The sequence below is a fragment of the Aspergillus wentii genome, assembly GCF_001890725.1.
Source record: "Aspergillus wentii DTO 134E9 unplaced genomic scaffold ASPWEscaffold_1, whole genome shotgun sequence".
NCBI lineage: Eukaryota > Fungi > Ascomycota > Eurotiomycetes > Eurotiales > Aspergillaceae > Aspergillus > Aspergillus wentii.
The window spans coordinates 3,025,782-3,043,614 of record NW_024467832.1 but is presented as its reverse complement, the minus strand read 5'-3'; the positions used below and the strand labels follow the sequence as shown (position 1 = coordinate 3,043,614).

Here is a 17,833-nt window from a genome sequence, read left to right as displayed (position 1 = left end):
TTTTTCGAGCGTAATAACATTCCACCTAGTCGTACATTATGCCATACAACTCTAAGGCATGACCTATTATCAACCATCCTAATTCGATATCTTCTTGCCATTCTAGCCATCTCCATTATTCCATCAACTTGGATATATACCTCGGGATCACGTGCCTCCCGGCCCGACATCGGGAAAAGTGAAATCCGATTGGCGGCGAGGTCCGTCTGAAAATCTCCTGACGGCATCTTGAATCTGGGAACTGCCCTGGTCCGACTGTTGTGTTGCAAGGGTACAATGGCCTGGTGTTGACGTGCACGAACTCCTTATCAGGCGAAACGATCTCTCACGCTGTTGCTCCTAGTACGCCGCCCTTCGGTTCGGTATGAGAGCAGTGCTCCGCACGCCGTTGCGGGCGTCCGGCCTGGATCCCGCGACGGCCATTAAACACTCGAATTCACCTTTTTCGAAATCTGCAGCAATTGCTTCTTCGGTGCCATGCAGGTTCGCTTCTAGCTCGGTAAAGGCTTCGACATTGATCAGTCGACGGTGTGCCCAGCGGCAAACCTTGTCCTCCGTGTCAAGAAACAACTATTCTACGAAAACCTCTCCGCTATTCTCTGCAGGGGAGGCTAGCGGCAATGGAGGGAAGCAATCGGGGTCGAATGGGTCACGGAGAAAGGTAATCAAGTACGCAGTTGTTGGTGGTGTGGTAGGTGTTGGAGCGGTGGTGTTCTCGGACGATATTCAGCATCTATACCGCGCTACAGAGAGAACTGGACGGGTCGTTGGCACGCTGGCTGTGTGTATCAATGAGTAAGTTGGACATTTTCGCTGCTATCTATGAGTACTTGCTTATACGATTCTTTCATAATAGCTACCGCAAGACCCTCAAAATCGAAGCCGCCACACCGGAAGAACAAACCCAGAACATCAAGGCATGCCACAAGCGTTGCGCGGAGCGGACTCTGCGCGTTCTTGAGAAGAATGGATCTATCTTTATTAAATTGGGACAACATCTGAGCAGCATGGGTTACCTACTCCCGTTGGAATGGACGACTACCTTCATCCCACTCCAAGACAAATGTCCCGTCTCTTCGATCGAATCAATTGGAGAGATGTTCGTTGCCGACACTGGTCACCGGATCGATGAGCTTTTCTCGGACTTTGAATCAGAACCAATTGGAGCCGCCTCTCTTGCCCAGGTCCATATCGGAACGCTGAAGGAAACTGGTCAGAAGGTTGCGGTGAAGGTGCAACATCCGGCTTTGGCGGAATGGGTGCCTTTGGACTTGGCCTTGACGCGATTCACTTTTGCCATGCTGAAACGGTTCTTCCCGGAATACGATCTCGAATGGCTGTCAAGAGAAATGGATTATTCTCTCCCCGTGGAACTGGATTTCAGGATGGAGGCAGAGAATGCCACCCGGGCAGCTGAATACTTTAAGAAGCACTCTGATGTGCCGCTTGTTATCCCAGGAGGTAAGGTCATAATTGCCGGCACAAGCGTTGCATATACTGACAAAACCAAGTAAATTGGGCGCAAAAGCGCATCCTCGTGATGGAGTTCATTTCTGGCCGTCGACCCGATGACTTGGAATTCTTAGACTCCAACAACATCGACCGCGACGAGGTTTCTGCAACATTGGCACACATCTTCAACGAAATGATCTTTGGCGACAATGCACCCCTGCACTGCGACCCCCACGGCGGCAACATTGCGATCCGCAAGAACCCCAACGGACGTCGCCACAACTTCGAAATCATCCTCTACGATCATGGCCTGTACCGCACCATCCCCCGAGACCTCCGCCGCAACTACGCCAAACTCTGGCTGGCCGTGATCGATGCCGACGTGGATCGCATGCGCGAGTATGCGCGCAAAGTAGCAGGCATCACAGACGAGCAGTTCCCACTCTTCGCCAGTGCCATCACAGGAAGAGACTACACCGTGTTGACCAAGAACGTTGCCTCTACTCGCACCGCAGATGAAAAGGAGCATATCTCCGGCGCCCTCGGCGAAGGCATGCTCCAACAACTTGTCGAACTTCTCGGCCGAGTCCCGAGAATCATTCTCCTCATCCTCAAGACCAACGATCTGAGTAAGTCTACGTCCCCCTTCCACCAAGCAAATAAACCCCAGTCAAGCTAACCCCAAACAGCCCGCAGTCTCGACGAAAACCTCCACACCCGCCAAGGCCCCGTCCGCACCTTCCTCATCCTCGCCCGCTACGCCACCCGCACCGTCTTCGAAGAGCAAATCGAAACCATCAACGAATCCGGCGGCCTGCTGCGTCCCCTCAACTTCCTCCGCTTCCTCTGCGCCTGGACTGGCTTCCTGCGCGTCGAGTTGAAGCTGTCCATCTATGAGACTTTGCTATCTCTGAAGAGTCGGTTTGGGTCGTTGAAGTAGGATGAATATTCATTTCATTCCTGTATAAATTAATTTGCCCGCTGCTGCTTGAAGGGCTTGGCTTGGCTTGACTTGGCTTCGTTTGGGTTCATTGTTTAATGACTGGATAAAAGGGCACGGGCACGGGCACGGGCACGGGGTATATCTGTGCATCAGCGACGGCGTTGTTATTTCTCATATTTTTCGATATATCCTAGGGATAGTCGGCAAAAATTGTATACTTATATATAGATTATTAGAGCCGATAAAGCTAGAAGTTCAAAGTATCTGTTATTCTACTTATGTATTATAATCAGGAAGAAATCTGAGTTTCAATGGTTTTCATTACGAAACTATCAAAGGCACCTTTCGCTCGCAGTTTCAGCATAGATACTCCGTAGGTATAATCACAAAATGCCTTGCCAGAAAAAAGAAGAAAAAGAAAAAAGGGCATAAGAGAAGATAAAAAGAAACTGTACATCAAACAAATTCAATTTGTTTGTTTCCGTCAAAAACCTCACACATGGCCATTCCAAAGCATTTTTCCAGCATTGGCATCCTTTCAACCCAATATCAAGGGGTAGGCCGATGAAAAAGAAGAGAAAAAAATAAACGGAGTCGCGTATCAGATTATCAAATGAAAAAAGTGGGTATATAATCCCATGTCGCTTATTTTGGGGTTCGGTATCTCTTTTTTTTGGTGGACTTCTTTTTTTGATTTATTTCGATTTCCTTACAAGGTGGCAGCAGCACCCTCGGTCTGCTCGATCTCAACCTTGACGTTAGGCATGGTAGCACCAGTGCCTGAGAGGTCGGTCTTGACAGCTCTGGGGTTCTTGAGGTGGTAGTCGGAGATGGCAGACTTGATGGCGTCCTCAGCGAGCATAGAGCAGTGCAGCTTGACGGGCGGCAAGCACAACTCCTTGGCGATCTCAGTGTTTCGAATCTTACCGGCCTCCTCGAGGGTCATGCCTCGGACCAACTCGGTAAGGTAGCTGGAGCTGGCGATGGCGCTGCCGCAGCCGAAAGTCTTGAACTTGACCTCGCTGATCTTGTTGCTGTCCTTGTCGACACGGATCTGGAGCTTCATGACGTCGCCACAGGCGGGAGCGCCGACGAGACCGGTGCCAACGTCTTCATCACCCTTCTTCAGCGAGCCAACATTGCGAGGGTTGTTGTAGTGATCTAACAGTGCAGAACGGTCAGTATGAGAGATACAGATAAGCCAGCAAGGGAATACATATCTTTCTCGTGGTATCCTCTTCTCTGGGGACCAGCAGATGCCCGGAAGATGGATTGTGTCTGGGTCTGAACGCCGGAGAGGGCGGGTGTGATACGAGGAGTGGCCAAAGTGCCAACGGCGCGAGGGGCGACTGATACCAAGCGTCTGAACATTGTTGTGTGATAGTCAGGATTATTTCACTGCACAAGTGTAGTTGGATTTGATAGAAAGAAAACGTGGTGGATGATGGAGGAAGGATGGGAAAAGTGATGTCGTTTTGAAGAAAGACGGCAAACGGGAATCGATTAATTCTGGCTCTCGCCCGCCAGTATTATTCACCCCAGACTATACCGCATTGGGAAGCGTCCTTGCCTCCGAGCGAGTCCGGCCTCGGAGACCGGACTTAATGACGTTTTGTGGCCAGCATCCGGTTATGTCAGTTTGGATGGTATCATTATTTCTGATTTGTTGGTGTTCTCCACGTTCTTTTCTTTGCGATTCTTTCTATCGCTCTTTGGTGGTTCTCTAAAAGGTGTGGATGGGGTGGTTTTACGTTAGAGCCAGCGAAGAACTTTTCCCGGCTGGACGCTGACCCAATATGAAGTCGTCCAAGCCGGCATTACCAAGCATGTCCCACTGTTCTCCGTTCTCCTGAGATGCGTCAACCGTGGGATCACATCAGTGGCATTATATCATATTCTCATCAGATATTCCTTTCCTGTTCACGGCATCCGGTCTGATCCTCCTTATCAGATGACTCCCAAACACAAAACAACCCTGGGCAAGCCATCGGGCGTAAGTTCATCGTCGACTTTTCCGCGGTTCCCAAACAGACCAACCACCTTTCCCCGCTTTGCTGTTATCAGATGGGATTATCCATAATCTGATGCTTCGTCCAGTCATATTGTCGCTATATCGCGCGTTGACTAACACTCCTTCATAGTCGCTCAACGCCCCCATCGCCGCCTTCACCATGGCTATCGTGTTGTGCTCCTACTGCTTCTCGTCTATCCGTTCTGCCCGTCGTGAAGCCCAGTCTTCTCAGTCTGATAACAATAATCATATTCGTGCTGGTCCTTTACTGGATCGACAGTCGCAGTCGTCATGGGTACAGCAGGCATTGGAGGAACAGAAAAGGAGTCCCAAATAGTTTCTTTTTGTGTTTTTCTTTTGTACGACTACGTGTTAGATAGCGTTGATAATCATGACTTGGTGATGAACTGGCATCAATAGCAATAGTGATATTAATATTTATTCTGACTGACAGTCATGTGTAACCTCAACAACCATATCGTTCATCGTCAAATCAGAATTTTCAGTGTATCAATGATCATCTCCAGGCACTCTTGGTACTACTGGATCTACCATTAAAAAGAATTCATCATCTTATTGAAATGAAGATCGGTCGCTGTAGATTGTTAATACCATAAGAGCAATCATAATTCTCTTTCCTGACGATCTCATCATATCATCTGGATGTCTTGGTGAATTCCGGTGGACAGGATATTCGAGCCTTTGTGGGAAAGAAAATGCAGAAATTAAGGATTTTATTAGTCGCTCGGCAAGAATGCCAGGTCACATGATGTCTGACATCATCCGTCCTCTATCCAGTACTTTTGCGAGAATCTGTACAACAAAGTACCGTACAAAGTACCGTACAACAGGGATACATTTCTCGAATTGGTTAAATCATACTCAGGCAGATTATTACTGCATATGTATATTGCTTTGGAAATATAAAAGGTATGAATGTATGTACAACACATGCAACCCGGCGGAATAATCAAGAACGCTCGCAATCACAGAAATCTTTTTGCATCAAATCAAATTCACTGGCATGTGACAATCCCATTGTAATCCAGCTGTATCTTCACATGTCTCCCCCCTTGACGCCCATATCTCCTGGGCAATAGCGCCGAGGAATATGCCTTTAGCATAAATCCATTCCGCAGTAAAAGCTTTGTAACCCAAAAAAAACACCATTCAAAGCATATTACCTGCCAGATAAAACGGATTTTGTTTGCCCTGTGTCACGATCAGAGATCATCTTCCATCCCTGTAGCACAGTTTAAGACGCCGGTATAATATCTTTTCTCCTCGAAGAAACATCTGTCAATCAGATCCCTTTGGTTTCCTCCTTCATCTGCTGTAGTTTTAATTCTCCATCATGCTGTAATGTGTGGATGAGTTTTCGCAGGTATTCATATGTAAGCATCGTGGTCATCGCCGCGGGAACGGCACGGAATAGATTCGTGCCGATTCCAGAGTAGAATGCCCGCCATCCTTCTTCCTTCAAGATCGTCTGACAGGTACGGATAATCCCCGTATATCGGGGTCGGTTGGGCATGCCATCCGACGACGCAGGCGCCCGTCCACGGCCTTGGGGATGGTCCAAGCCTCCACGGAAAGTTATCTCCTCGGGTGAAGGCGCAGGGGCTGTTCTCTGTTGGGTCTGGAGTCTCGTTCGTAGCACTTCATGCGGATATGTCACGGTGCTAGCACAGATTTTACTCATGAACGTGGCACACAGAATCCCCATCCAGTGAGAGCTGCCATTATCGGGATGCTCTCCAATTCCATACCCTGTAAAGCCCATCTTCAAATATTCATAAAGCGGGAACTGAATGGCCACGTGGGCCAGTCCCAACAAAGCCGGCGAGAGACCGGAGTAAAATGAGCGAATTCCTTCGGTTTTGTACATTTTGCGGGCCGCATCCCATGTACTGGAATACTGCCATGGGGCTCTATACCCTTCGGTGCTGGATTTGAGACTCTGTGACATGAGTCGAGTTTTGATGACCCAGATGGGATTCGTCGCTATCGTCGAACATGCGCCGGCCGTAATAGATGCATAACCTCGTGCAAGCCACCAACTATCTGTAAACCGGGTGAAATCAGTCAATTGACCAGCCTTGGACAATAATATCGGGGCAGCACAAACCTGTGGTTTCGTGGTAATATTCTCGGGATCGATCATAAACCGCTAGATAGACGGCCCATGTAGGCAGATATCCCAGCAGCATAGGACCCAGTCCCTGGTAAAGACCTCGAATACCATCCGCTTTCCATATTATCTTTCCGGTTCCCAGCATACCACGATACAATGTTTTTGCTTCCACCGCATTTCCCCCTCTGCGTGCAAATCCACCCTGTGCCTGCAGTTTGGTCTTGATCACATCGAGAGGGCATGTCACGATCCCCGACGCTACACCCGCACTAGCCCCACAGAAAGGAGCAATATAGTAATTTGGAATACGAGTAGATAATATTTCAAGGCGACTGACGAGATCCGAGGTCGACGAGGCGTCAGGGAATTGTTGAGAATCCTGGGGAGAAGTGCCCTCTGGATGCGAAACCTGCTGCTCTTGGGAGCCGCTGGCAGCTCCGGAGGTGCCATGGTCTTCTGAAAACATCCTTCCAGCCAGCGCTCAAGCAGCTAATCTTGTCCGTCTTTATCTCACCGAGGGTTCCCGGACCCGAGCATATCGGTGCTCGCTCCGGAACCCAGAATGTCCTTTTCGGGTCGTGGTGGAAAGTGGAAGCGTGTCTAGCAGTTTTGAGCACTTGGGTGATTGTGGCCGTCTGACGGGGGCGATTTAGAGTTATATAATTTTTCGATGAGCCGATACTGCCGAACCGCTCGATTGACCGATGCCCTATCTTCATGCACAGACGGGGCGGGGTCTGTACCAGCACGCAACTCCCCTGTAGGAGCAAAACACAATTTCAACGGTTAATGAGCCCCATACCCAGCCAGTAAGCAATAGGAAAAAAAGAGGTCGAAAGGTCTGTCGGTTGAAAACGCCGAGAAAAAACGATGAGTGACGGGGCGCCACGGAAGATTGGTGAGTTAAGAAGGTGAGTCGATGTACCTTTGGCAGGTGGAGAGAGAGAAACAAGACAAGACGGCAGAGCCATCCGACTCCAAGCGCAATTCGAGCTAGCGGCCTAAGGCAGACCACGGGATCAATCACGTGGAGAGGACGGAACCGGTGGAACGGGTGCCTTGGTGCCCTGCAGCCTCAGGCATAAACTATCGGATGTTTTTGGGAAAGGCTCCCGACCGGACCTCCGTTTTGCACAATCTCCAACGTCGTCCAGCTTGACTGACCTTGTGATCCCTCTCTCCACGCCACGCCATCAATTGAACCTCACCCCCTCCTCTCTTTGGGATCGTCATCATGTCTGCTCCTTCGCTCGCCAACTACATCGTCAAGCGCCCTTTGCTGAAGCGCTGGATGATGCCCATTGCCAACTGGTACACCGACGCCGCCGGCTACAGAAGACTCGGATTGAGGTAACCATCCCCCTCCTTCGATATCTGAGGACAAGCGCGAGGGATACGAGTAGTCTGGGAAGGATTATGGGGCGAATTGGTTCTGTCGCAACAATCCATTCGCCTCTTGTCGTTTCCCAGTCTCCGCTTACCCGACATTTTCGATATGATCCTTCGTCGACAGACATGGCCCTGACTGACTGAAACCAGAGTCGATGACTTGATCCCCGAGGAGAACGACGCCGTCCAGGCTGCCCTCAAGCGTCTTCCCGCCAAGGAGGCCTACGACCGCGTTTTCCGTATCCGCAGAGCATTCCAGGTTCGCTCCCCTGCGACATTTCTCCAGAAGCAATGGTCTAACCTTTGTTCGCAATTACAGTGCTCTATCTCTCACACTCTTCTCCCTGCTGAGGAGCAGACCAAGCCTTCGGAGGTGAGCCAATTTTTCAACTTTTATATGCCATTGTCACCCTCGAGTCCCCACGGGACGCTCTCGGCCAATCCCGTGCCGCGGATTTGTAACTCTCGATAAATGCCATTTATAACGAATTTCGGTCTGGGCTGGACTCGAGGGGGCTAGAGAAAAACAAATCAAGGTTGAATGAACAATATCGCTGACCGTTTCACCCTTTCTAGGACGTCGAATACCTGAGCCCGATCATCCGCGAGGTCGAGAAGGAGTTCAAGGAGCGTGAGGACCTCGACAACCTCGTTGTCAAGAGGTAGATTACTTTTCTGCGGTTTGCTTTACTTGTTGGTCTTGGAAAATAGAATCTCTAGCTCTACGGTGCTGGAAGCAGAGGCGGAGGAAGGGTAGGAGGGTCCGGCTGTGCTGCGCTGCGATGAGCATGTCGCCGGATGTTATCTGATATTTCACTCGAACTGTGTACTGATACTGTACAAATCCATTTGTCATCGTTTATTTGATTTATCGTATGTGATATGGCGTGTAGCGTCGACTACCGGTCCCATACGTCCATGTTATACACCCCCGCGGCAAGGTGCCAAGCACACTCACTTCGCATGAACATTCATTTCCGAATATGCACTGTCTATTCAGCGGTTTGGGGACATTATATCAACTTGATCTCCGTCGTCCACACGTATGGATGACTGTACATATATCCGAGCACTGTGATAGGCCGATACCGATATCTACCCAAGCATGGAGTTCCACAAGACCCTTCGACATGGGTGATCAATAATCATATGTCATTTACCCACCGCTTCTCTTCTAATCTATATCTCTTTCGAGTATATATGACCGGCCCTCGAATGCCTGTCGACGATATATACAAGGTAGCCCGCTATCTCAGCTATACATTACCTGGATCCAGACAGGTCTGATAGTACCATTCAAGCGTTTAGTACGGCAACATCGACATTTTCTACTCGCCACATATACCACATAAAGAGACTCCTACAGTCCGTGTTAGAAACTTGGTTAGATGCCCAGATGCCCAGACTCGTAAGGATAACATACCTATATGGGGAGAACTTCGCGGCCAGCTCCACCATGTCTTTTTCAGGCATGTACTTGAACTTACCGCCCCCTTTAGCTTTGAGTTTGCTCACGTCTTTTCCTATGAAGGCTGCGCAACCTCTTCTGTTTCATGTTAGTCTCCATGAAACGTAGGACGAAAGTTTCAGAAATCAGATTATCCTGAACCACTAACTGCCGGTAGACAGGGTACACAACTTACTGCACACCCAGATCCCCCGTGGAGAAAACGTCGGTGCGTTTCAAGGCAAAGCAGGCAAACATCTCAACAGACCATTTGCCCAGTCCACGAACGGCAATCAGCTTTTCAACGAGCTCGTCATCGCTGGCATTCACCAGCATCCGCGCGCTCAATTCACCGTCTGCGAATTTCTGAGACAACCCTTGGATATATTCCGCCTTGCGCTGGGAGAGACCGGCTGTCCGCAACGTAAGAATCTCGCATTGGGATATCTCCTCTGGCGTTGGGAAACGCTCCGTCGTCTTCGAAGTCCCACTCACACTCGCAGTCACATCATCACCCTCGCTTTTGTTGAACAATGCCACGAATCTATCCCGGATCGACTTGGCCGCAGCACCCGATACCTGTTGCCCAATGATACTGACCACGAGACTTTTAAACGGATCGACCTCCTCCGCGAGCCCCTCGGGCGAGAACAATTTACAGTGGTTGTTCTCGATAACCGGTTTCAGGCGTGCATCTGCGGCAATCAAGTACGCATTGGCTTTCTCGAGGAGCGTGCCTGTCGTGGCGGTTGGGCGAGGTCGGCCGGTCTTGCTGGGCGAGATATCCGCCGAGCCAGGCGGGTAGGCAACCACCGAGGAGCCATGGGGTGTAAGGAGGGTTGCGTTCGTTCTGTGAGGTTCAACGGGTCGGTCAAGAGGGGGCGGTGTCGCACGTAGTTGTCTGTTAATAGCACTGTCAGTGGAAAACGGGTTGATGTCATTCAAATCTTGGTTGCGTTCAGAGCCACTGCCGTTGTCAACGGCTGTCTGTGTCTCTGGAGCGGTTTTCTCCACAGTCGGAGTTGTGGTCTTTTTCCCTCTTGCATTTCCATTTGCATAGACTTTTCGTGTCTTGCTAACCCCGCTATGCTGTGCTCTGCTGGGTTTTTTGGGACCTGTGATGGGTTGCAGTGGCATCACCTTGCTGCCGTTGGGGATTGCGCTTAGGCGGGAGGAACGCCTGAGGGCCATCCTAAGTCAATCAGATATAGTGTAGTATAGTCTTGTGATTATATATTATATAGCGGTGACTTGATTATGAGGTGCTTGAGGCTAGATCTCTGCGTGTAGTAGGGTAGTCAGGTAAGGTATGTTGATTGTTGGTGACTCGCAGCTGCGGCCGAGTGTCCCGCTCGGTCTGGGCATTGGAGACGAGTTGGAGATGCTACCATCAGCATAGTCAGATTAGTATTACCATCAAATGAGAAGTTCTGATGCTTCTCTGGGCATCTAGTAATGTATTGTGGCTTTGCTTTGTTCTATATTTGCTGTAATTTAAGATATCCTGAGATTTTAGTGCTATAGTGCATATATCCAAGTCCAACGTCATTCGTGACAAAGATATATACAGCCACGAATCCGCTACTTGCAATGTAAGGCAATATTGTTATTATCATGAATATCAGTCGATGAGCTTGAATTGATCAATACCAAGTATACGTATAGATACAAACTTCCAGGTATTTGGCGGTTGGTAGTATCATCTAGCATCCATGGATTGACGATGGACTTTATATATCCCTGGAAGACCAAATCACATCAATTCCAGCTTTTCTGATTTATTTCCCATCAAGACTGGATAGCAATGTTATTATTCCGCACGTCAGGGTAGCACGAAGCATTTCCATTCCAAACCAGCCACAGGTCAAAGACAGGTGACAATCCAAGGCTGGCATACCAGACTGTCAACCTGCATACCATGTATTCTTCACAATATTTGCATGAATGCCGCCTGTTCTGGAATTGCGGGGGAATGAACTGGTATTTTCAAACAGTATGAGCGATATTTCTGTCTTCAAGGTGAGGCTGGTGGCTGAAATTGATTTATTTTCTCTTGGCGAAGCTCTTTGTTTCCATGGCTGGGTAGCTTTTTGCATATGAGTAGTTTTTGTTAAGCTGTTGGCTATTGATTCTCCACTTGAATCAAGCTTTTCGAATAGATGGTCTTTACCTAAAGATGATAGTAAGGAATCCATTCAAATCTCGTTCATACTGCTTGATTGGCAGATAGAAAGTCACCAGATCAAAGCCGGATGAATCGACGTGACAAAAAAGCTTGGTTGCAGTTCTGATGGACTTATATCAGCCTAATTTAATTGAGCGATTCCTATTCGCCATGTGTTGGACTAGACTACGTGGCTTTCACCTCCAAAAGCATCGTGAGAAAATACGAAAACAAAGAAATCCATCCTAGTGGACTGAAGAACTGGGGAGAAAAGGCAACCGTCTCGCCGGATGCCGCGACTAAGGTGGACGGCGTGTGATCTGGACCGTTGACTCCCGACCACTTTGAAGAATCTGCCCTATCGCTTCGTCATCTAATTATCATGGTGGTCGATGAAAACCTGATGGTGGTTGAAGATGGATGCATTTGGACGAAAACGAAAGGCTTCATAAGTTGAAAGTTCAGTTGGTAAGTGTCATGTGAAGGTTGGAATGTGTGTGGTGCTTTATTTAGCACTGCAGTTCATTCCATGGGTCGGCATGCCATGGAAAAAAATCTCAGACAGAGCGTATTTTATTTGATCAAAATAGAACCGTCGAGGATAAAGTCGTACAGAGTATCGAAAACAGTAATGCCCAACCTTATCATGGTGTATCAATGGTGGCGTTGAGGGGAACATGGCCGCAAATACAGCAACGAAGCGAACAGCACCATCTGAGTCATGTTTCTCAACTCTGACCTCGTCGCTGTCAGAATCGAAGACCAAGAAGTTGGATGTCGTCTCTGATATTGAATATCATGACGTAAATTGATAATCATCAACCCCGTACTTCGGATGAAGACGAGGGAAATCATGAATATCATGAATATCACGAATATCAATAATGATCACTGTTCAAGGTGATAGGGAAGAGATCCCCATGCAGCATATCCTTATTGAGGGAGATAACGGTGGGTCAGGTGGAGTGATAATGAAAAAACCAAACCACTGATCGAAACCCCTACATATGGATATGACTGCCTGGTATAAATTGATGGAATATTCGACTTGACATCCTTGCTGTCGAATACACATTATTCAGCTCGACCAAATCATTGACAATAATTGCTACTGGCCAGACTCATAGAAAGAGTCTGGAAGAGTCGCTGTGCCTGGATGCAAGATCGCAATTACAGGAGCTTGTGATGGGGCGGGTGGGTCTCGCTTCGATCGTTGGAATACTTACTCGGGCCGTATGGTACTGTACATACGCTGTAATTACCACACATGATGGTTATCCAGTTTGCCTAATCTGAGGTGACGGTCAGGTCGCAATTTCATTTCATATTTGCCACTCGATGGCACTCGCGGTATTATTATCCCTGTGCGCAGAAGTCCATTCGGAGCTTTGTTTACTCAATACTTGCTGAAACCGCACGAGTTGAAGCAGCAGCTGATCATTCATTGCGCATGCTTCATCCCGCCGGCAGGCAGTCGAGTAATTCCAGGCCCAGTCAAGCCACAAATACTTTGATGCTGTGAATGAGTGGTAGCGGCTGGAGGGCGGGTCGAGGAATCCTGATAAATTCAGATCGACCGCTATGCATTAAACATTCTAGGTATCTTTGTACAGAGTATCGTACAGTAAATTAATTCGATAGTCTAGTTAAACAGGGGAACGGGCGATCAGGAGTGAAGTGGTCAACAGCATCATCGCATGGACGATGCCAGCAGGAAAAGTGGCATTATGACGATGTTGCAATAATTCTCGACTCAGAGGCATTGTGGTCAGTGGCGCACTCTGACTGTACCATATGATACGTATCTTACATTGAATACATACGGGGCACCAGGATCACAAAGGTTTCATAGATGGTGATGCTGCTGATCTTCAATAGTAGACCAAATAGAGCAGTGTGCTTTTTGTTTAAGCTTTCTGCATCCTCCTCATTATTGCGATTATTTCATCATACGACAGAGAATAAGCTGACAGTCATTACAGTCGATATTGACATCCTTACTCATAATCCTTCCAGGCTTTGGTCTTCCAGATTTTATCAACCAGGAAATCGTTATGTATTACAGTTGATACAGTTAATATTTGGCAAACAGGGGCATGCGTGGGCTCAACCAGCCAGGATAAACAATGTGATGAATGGCCCAGGGAACGGAGAAGGGGGCTAGCCATTGACCAACCAGAAGCCCCCGCCCGCCCTGATGATTGGAGATGTGTTACGGAACGGAGCAAACTAGGGGCGACGGACTCGTTTCCGGCCCAAAAAAGCAGGATTCCTGCTGGCTGCGCTGGTTGGTTCCTGGCTGGCCGTAACAAAAAAAAAACACAAAAACACAAAAACAAAACCAAACTTACGGTAGTAGCAGCCACCCGGTCTCACAGGTCCCACTCTCGGGCCACGCCTCCCCTTTCTCCTCCTCCCTGAAAGCGATTCCTCTTCTTTTCCTTGCGGTTCCTTTTTTCACCACCCAGTCCTTCCTCTTTCTTCCCTCGCTTTTTTTTTTTCTTTTACTCGTTTCATCTTCCAACGTGCTTGCCCATCTCGCACTTTCCCGTCGCTGAAGGAACGGCCGCCACAGCTTCTCAATCGTTGAAGCTTTCTTCTCCTTCCACTCGTTCATCCAACTTCTTTATCTTCCCATCAATTCCTTCGCCTTTGGGTCTCTCGCTGTCAATCCTCCCCATCGCTTTCAACGCCAATCCTATCTTCCCTTCGATTATTGGTACGTGGTTTTCGACTTGAATATTACGCTGTGAACGGTGCTGGAGCAACCAGTCTGGGGACTAGTCCATGCCACGGAGGGGTTCTTGGGCGCAATCTTGGATCTGCTTCGCACCACAAAGCTGTCGCTCTTTTACTAGACCAGGGGAACTGACTGGATTCATAGAACTAAACGATTCGAAATGGCCTTCATGAAGTACGTTCTTCCCGCCTTGGCTGCGGGCCAGGTCGCTATGGCTGCCTGTGAGTACAACCGAGATGGATGCATTGCTGGATAGGATCCAATACTGACAGGGCGCAGCTTGCGGTTCCGGTGACACCATCAAGATCTCCAGCCAGGGCGATGCCGACGGCTACTCCAGCTGCAAGACCCTCAAGGGTGACGTTGAGATCCAGAAGGAAATCACTGGCAGCTTGAGCCTGAACGGTATTGAGCAGATTACCGGTGGTCTCTCCTGCGACGGTGCCACCAACATGTCCTCGTTGAGCGCCTCCAGCTTGACCAGCATTGGCGACACCTTCAAGCTGAACAGCTTGACCACCCTTACCCAGCTGTCCTTCGGCTCTCTCACCAAGGTCGGCTCCATCCAGTGGACTGCTCTGCCCGAGCTGCAGACCCTCGACTTCTCCAAGGGTGTCGAGGAAGCCGGTAACGTCGCGATCACCAACACCGGTCTGACCGACTTGGACGGTATCTCCCTCAAGACCGTCGGCCAGTTCGACATCACCGAGAACACCAACCTCAAGAAGGTCAACGTCAACGACCTCACCAACGCCACCGGTCTCATCAACTTCGCTGGTAACATGCTCTCCTTGGAGATCGACCTCCCCAACCTTTCCAGCGGTACCAACATGACCTTCCGCAACGTCAGCAGCGTTTCCGTGCCTTCTCTCCACAACCTTACTGGTCAGCTTGGCTTCTGGGGTGACACCTTCAAGTCTTTCATCGCCCCCAACCTTACCGAGACTGGTGACTTGATCTTCAACGACAACAGCAAGCTCGCCAACCTCACCCTGTCTCAGCTCAAGACCGTCAACGGTGGTTTCCAGATCGCCCGCAACGACAAGCTCGCCAACATCACCTTCCCCAAGCTCGAGGTCATCACTGGTGCTCTTGACTTCACTGGCGCATTTGACGAGTAAGTCCATCTTTGAGTAATGGAAAATCATAGTACTAACTCTGTTACAGTGTGTCTTTGCCCGCTCTCAAGAACGTCAAGGGTGGCTTCAACATGAAGAGCACCGGCAACTTCGAGTGCAAGACCTTCAAGACCCTCCAGGACGACAACGTTATTCACGGCAAGTACGCATGCAAGGCTGAGGACCCCAACCCCACCACCAAAGATGGATCCAGCGGCTCCAGCACCACTACTTCCGGCAGCGCCTCCAAGTCCTCTGACGAGGGCGCCGGTGTTGCCATCGGTGTCAATGTCCCCGTTCTGGGAGCTGCCGCTATCTTCGGCTACCTCATCCAGTACGCTTTGTAAAGGACGAACGTTAGCTGAGAATTGTTTTTCAACCCCTTTTGATTTAAGGGTTTTGTAGAGTCGCCTAATAAGCAATGGTTGTTTTTATTCACTATACTCTGCTGTTCTTATGATAATAATTTGAGTCTTTTGAGGAAAATTCGCAATTTGGATTCTGTCCTCGGAAGACAAATACCGCAATCCATCGGAAAGGAGTTTTTTTTCCATTATTCCCCTTTCTGTCTTTTTTAGTTGCATTAGTTCACTCGACGTTCTGGCAATTCAATCTGCATGTTAGAGTACTTGTGGTTGAGGGCTGACATGCTCTGGTTGGAAGACTAGAGAGGGTGGAACGTTTGTGTTTTTTAGTTGCATTCGATAGACATTCCAGTTTATTTGATACCTTTACTGTTCTATTGTTTTCTCGTGTCCATTCATGACTGAATTGTAGATTGTTAACCGCTGGGGTGGCGGTTGGAAGGCCAGACCAGCGGGGGTGAAACGGCGCGTGGAGGGCGATTTTCGTTTCAGGTGATGATGAAACCAGCGCAAGGATTGGAGGATAGTATGAATGGGATCTGCCATGATGATGACACCCGTTGGATGGATCAGATTGCCAGCTGTCTTATCCACATAAAATTCTTCTACGTAATTTGACAGAATGATAGACGGACGGCGTACTCCGTAGAAAGGTGGCAATGAAGAATGACTGGTCGGCCATCTAATCATGCATGGCCAGGTGGACAGAAATAGAACGTTCAAGATGAGGTGCGTACATACGCAGGGAGGGGGATCAATCTTCCATGAGGACGCGACGGGACGGCCCCTCCGAGTGTATGTAGAAGTGAAGTGAGGTGGCCATTCCGAAGGTGACAAGTCATGTTGACGAAATACTAGAGAGAGAGAATAATATTGAGGCAGACAAAGGGATTGTGGGATGGGTCTCCCGATCCATGGAGATTAGGTTCTCGGAGAGCGAGAATATTGCCAGAGTAGGAAGTACGATACTTGCCTAGGTGGGCGAATATGCATCCCATGTGGATGTGTGTAGATGGTGGATAGATGATGGATAGAGAAACGAGGGCAGGGCTACGTGTACAAGTATATTTATCTAGCTTAGTTTAGATCAGGGACTACCTTGCTTATGAATATGGGGATACTAAATACTAGGTAGATGAAACCTAGGAAGCGAACCTAAAGATGGAGAGATGGGGAGGATTGGCTGGGAAGAGAGGATGAGGGCAAAGTTTATAGCGGGACTACTGTCTGGATAGGCCGGGATTTGCAGGTGGAGGAGGATTTCGGTATACGTACATAATGTAGACAACCTAGTCAGTAGTTAGCTTAAGACAAGGTTAGGATAGATAGACGTATGTTATTCAATAATTCTGATAATCTTTTAAATAGATTTTTCCAAATAAAAAATAATAATCATGACTCGTTTTGTCCCAATATGATATATACTACAACCTTGCATCGCGGAGAGACGGAAACCCTCCCAGCATCCGGGATATGGGCAAACTTTGGAGATCGGATCCGACCAAGGAAATCGTGTTGATTTCACGGGTTGAGCTTGGATGGGATGCGCCACATGGAGTTATTGTTCTACGGATGGGGTAGTATTGGATGGGTGGTGGTTATTGAATCTAGTCTTACCCTTGCTGATATCGGTTGATCTTTTCGATGTATACTATACCTGGGTTCTCCGTGTAGAATTAGACTGTGTTATTCTTATGGTTTGGTTTCCTGGAAAGCTGCCACACGAACCCCTTGATGAACACCTCTTGTTCGGCACGAGTTGGGGATAAAGGAGGCATACAGATACATATATGGGTGTATCTTGCATTATGCATTGCAGGATTTGCTCTACATATACTTTTGCATTATTCATCCTTATAGTTGTTGAATATGAATATGAATATGATAATATTATTGTGAATATCATGAATAATAAAATATTGTGTACTCTAGTGCCAACGTCTTGGACTGTTAGACTACTGTGTAAGCCTACCCCGCTATGTATGTCTGACCCTGCTGTGTAACCTCCCAAGTGCAACCGTCTTGACGCCATTCCCCTCCCCTCCAACCTCCTCCTCTTTCCAACTAGTT

At 48.5% G+C, this 17,833-nt stretch overlaps 7 protein-coding genes across 7 annotated transcripts; 4 read left to right on the top strand and 3 right to left on the bottom strand.

Moving 5' to 3' along the window:
• Positions 1-364: 364 nt before the first annotated feature.
• ASPWEDRAFT_47820 (ABC1 kinase family protein) lies at positions 365-2,392 on the top strand (the record flags this gene model as incomplete). Its single annotated transcript, XM_040837015.1, has 4 exons — positions 365-795; positions 857-1,461; positions 1,512-2,081; positions 2,142-2,392. 4 exons carry the CDS (start codon positions 365-367, stop codon positions 2,390-2,392), a joined length of 1,857 nt encoding a protein of 618 aa, XP_040694861.1.
• A 712-nt stretch (positions 2,393-3,104) lies between these two features.
• ASPWEDRAFT_178946 (putative iron-sulfur cofactor synthesis protein (Isu1)) lies at positions 3,105-3,959 on the bottom strand (the record flags this gene model as incomplete). The annotated part of the gene is made up of 2 exons (XM_040831779.1): positions 3,646-3,959; positions 3,105-3,556 (listed from the first exon to the last, which is right to left on the bottom strand). Exons 1-2 carry the CDS (start codon positions 3,764-3,766, stop codon positions 3,105-3,107), a joined length of 573 nt encoding a protein of 190 aa, XP_040694860.1. The 5' UTR covers positions 3,767-3,959.
• A 58-nt stretch (positions 3,960-4,017) lies between these two features.
• On the top strand, positions 4,018-5,088 carry ASPWEDRAFT_34682 (uncharacterized protein). Its single transcript, XM_040834062.1, has 2 exons — positions 4,018-4,388; positions 4,537-5,088. The coding sequence occupies exons 1-2, from the start codon at positions 4,347-4,349 to the stop codon at positions 4,741-4,743; spliced, it is 249 nt and encodes an 82-aa protein (XP_040694859.1). The 5' UTR covers positions 4,018-4,346; the 3' UTR covers positions 4,744-5,088.
• A 621-nt stretch (positions 5,089-5,709) lies between these two features.
• Positions 5,710-7,006, bottom strand: ASPWEDRAFT_102363 (putative mitochondrial carrier protein; the record flags this gene model as incomplete). Its single annotated transcript, XM_040827470.1, has 2 exons — positions 5,710-6,470; positions 6,535-7,006. The coding sequence occupies 2 exons, from the start codon at positions 7,004-7,006 to the stop codon at positions 5,710-5,712; spliced, it is 1,233 nt and encodes a 410-aa protein (XP_040694858.1).
• Positions 7,007-7,527: 521 nt separating this feature from the next.
• Positions 7,528-8,703, top strand: ASPWEDRAFT_250126 (ubiquinol--cytochrome-c reductase subunit 7). Its single transcript, XM_040832685.1, has 4 exons — positions 7,528-7,890; positions 8,080-8,188; positions 8,249-8,302; positions 8,506-8,703. The coding sequence occupies exons 1-4, from the start codon at positions 7,775-7,777 to the stop codon at positions 8,593-8,595; spliced, it is 369 nt and encodes a 122-aa protein (XP_040694857.1). The 5' UTR covers positions 7,528-7,774; the 3' UTR covers positions 8,596-8,703.
• A 302-nt stretch (positions 8,704-9,005) lies between these two features.
• On the bottom strand, positions 9,006-10,923 carry alkA (DNA-3-methyladenine glycosylase II). Its single transcript, XM_040832693.1, has 3 exons — positions 9,573-10,923; positions 9,353-9,475; positions 9,006-9,289 (listed from the first exon to the last, which is right to left on the bottom strand). The coding sequence occupies exons 1-3, from the start codon at positions 10,565-10,567 to the stop codon at positions 9,226-9,228; spliced, it is 1,182 nt and encodes a 393-aa protein (XP_040694856.1). The 5' UTR covers positions 10,568-10,923; the 3' UTR covers positions 9,006-9,225.
• A 3,230-nt stretch (positions 10,924-14,153) lies between these two features.
• Positions 14,154-15,955, top strand: ecm33 (GPI-anchored protein Ecm33). Its single transcript, XM_040834061.1, has 3 exons — positions 14,154-14,501; positions 14,560-15,397; positions 15,448-15,955. Exons 1-3 carry the CDS (start codon positions 14,441-14,443, stop codon positions 15,743-15,745), a joined length of 1,197 nt encoding a protein of 398 aa, XP_040694855.1. The 5' UTR covers positions 14,154-14,440; the 3' UTR covers positions 15,746-15,955.
• Positions 15,956-17,833: the final 1,878 nt, after the last annotated feature.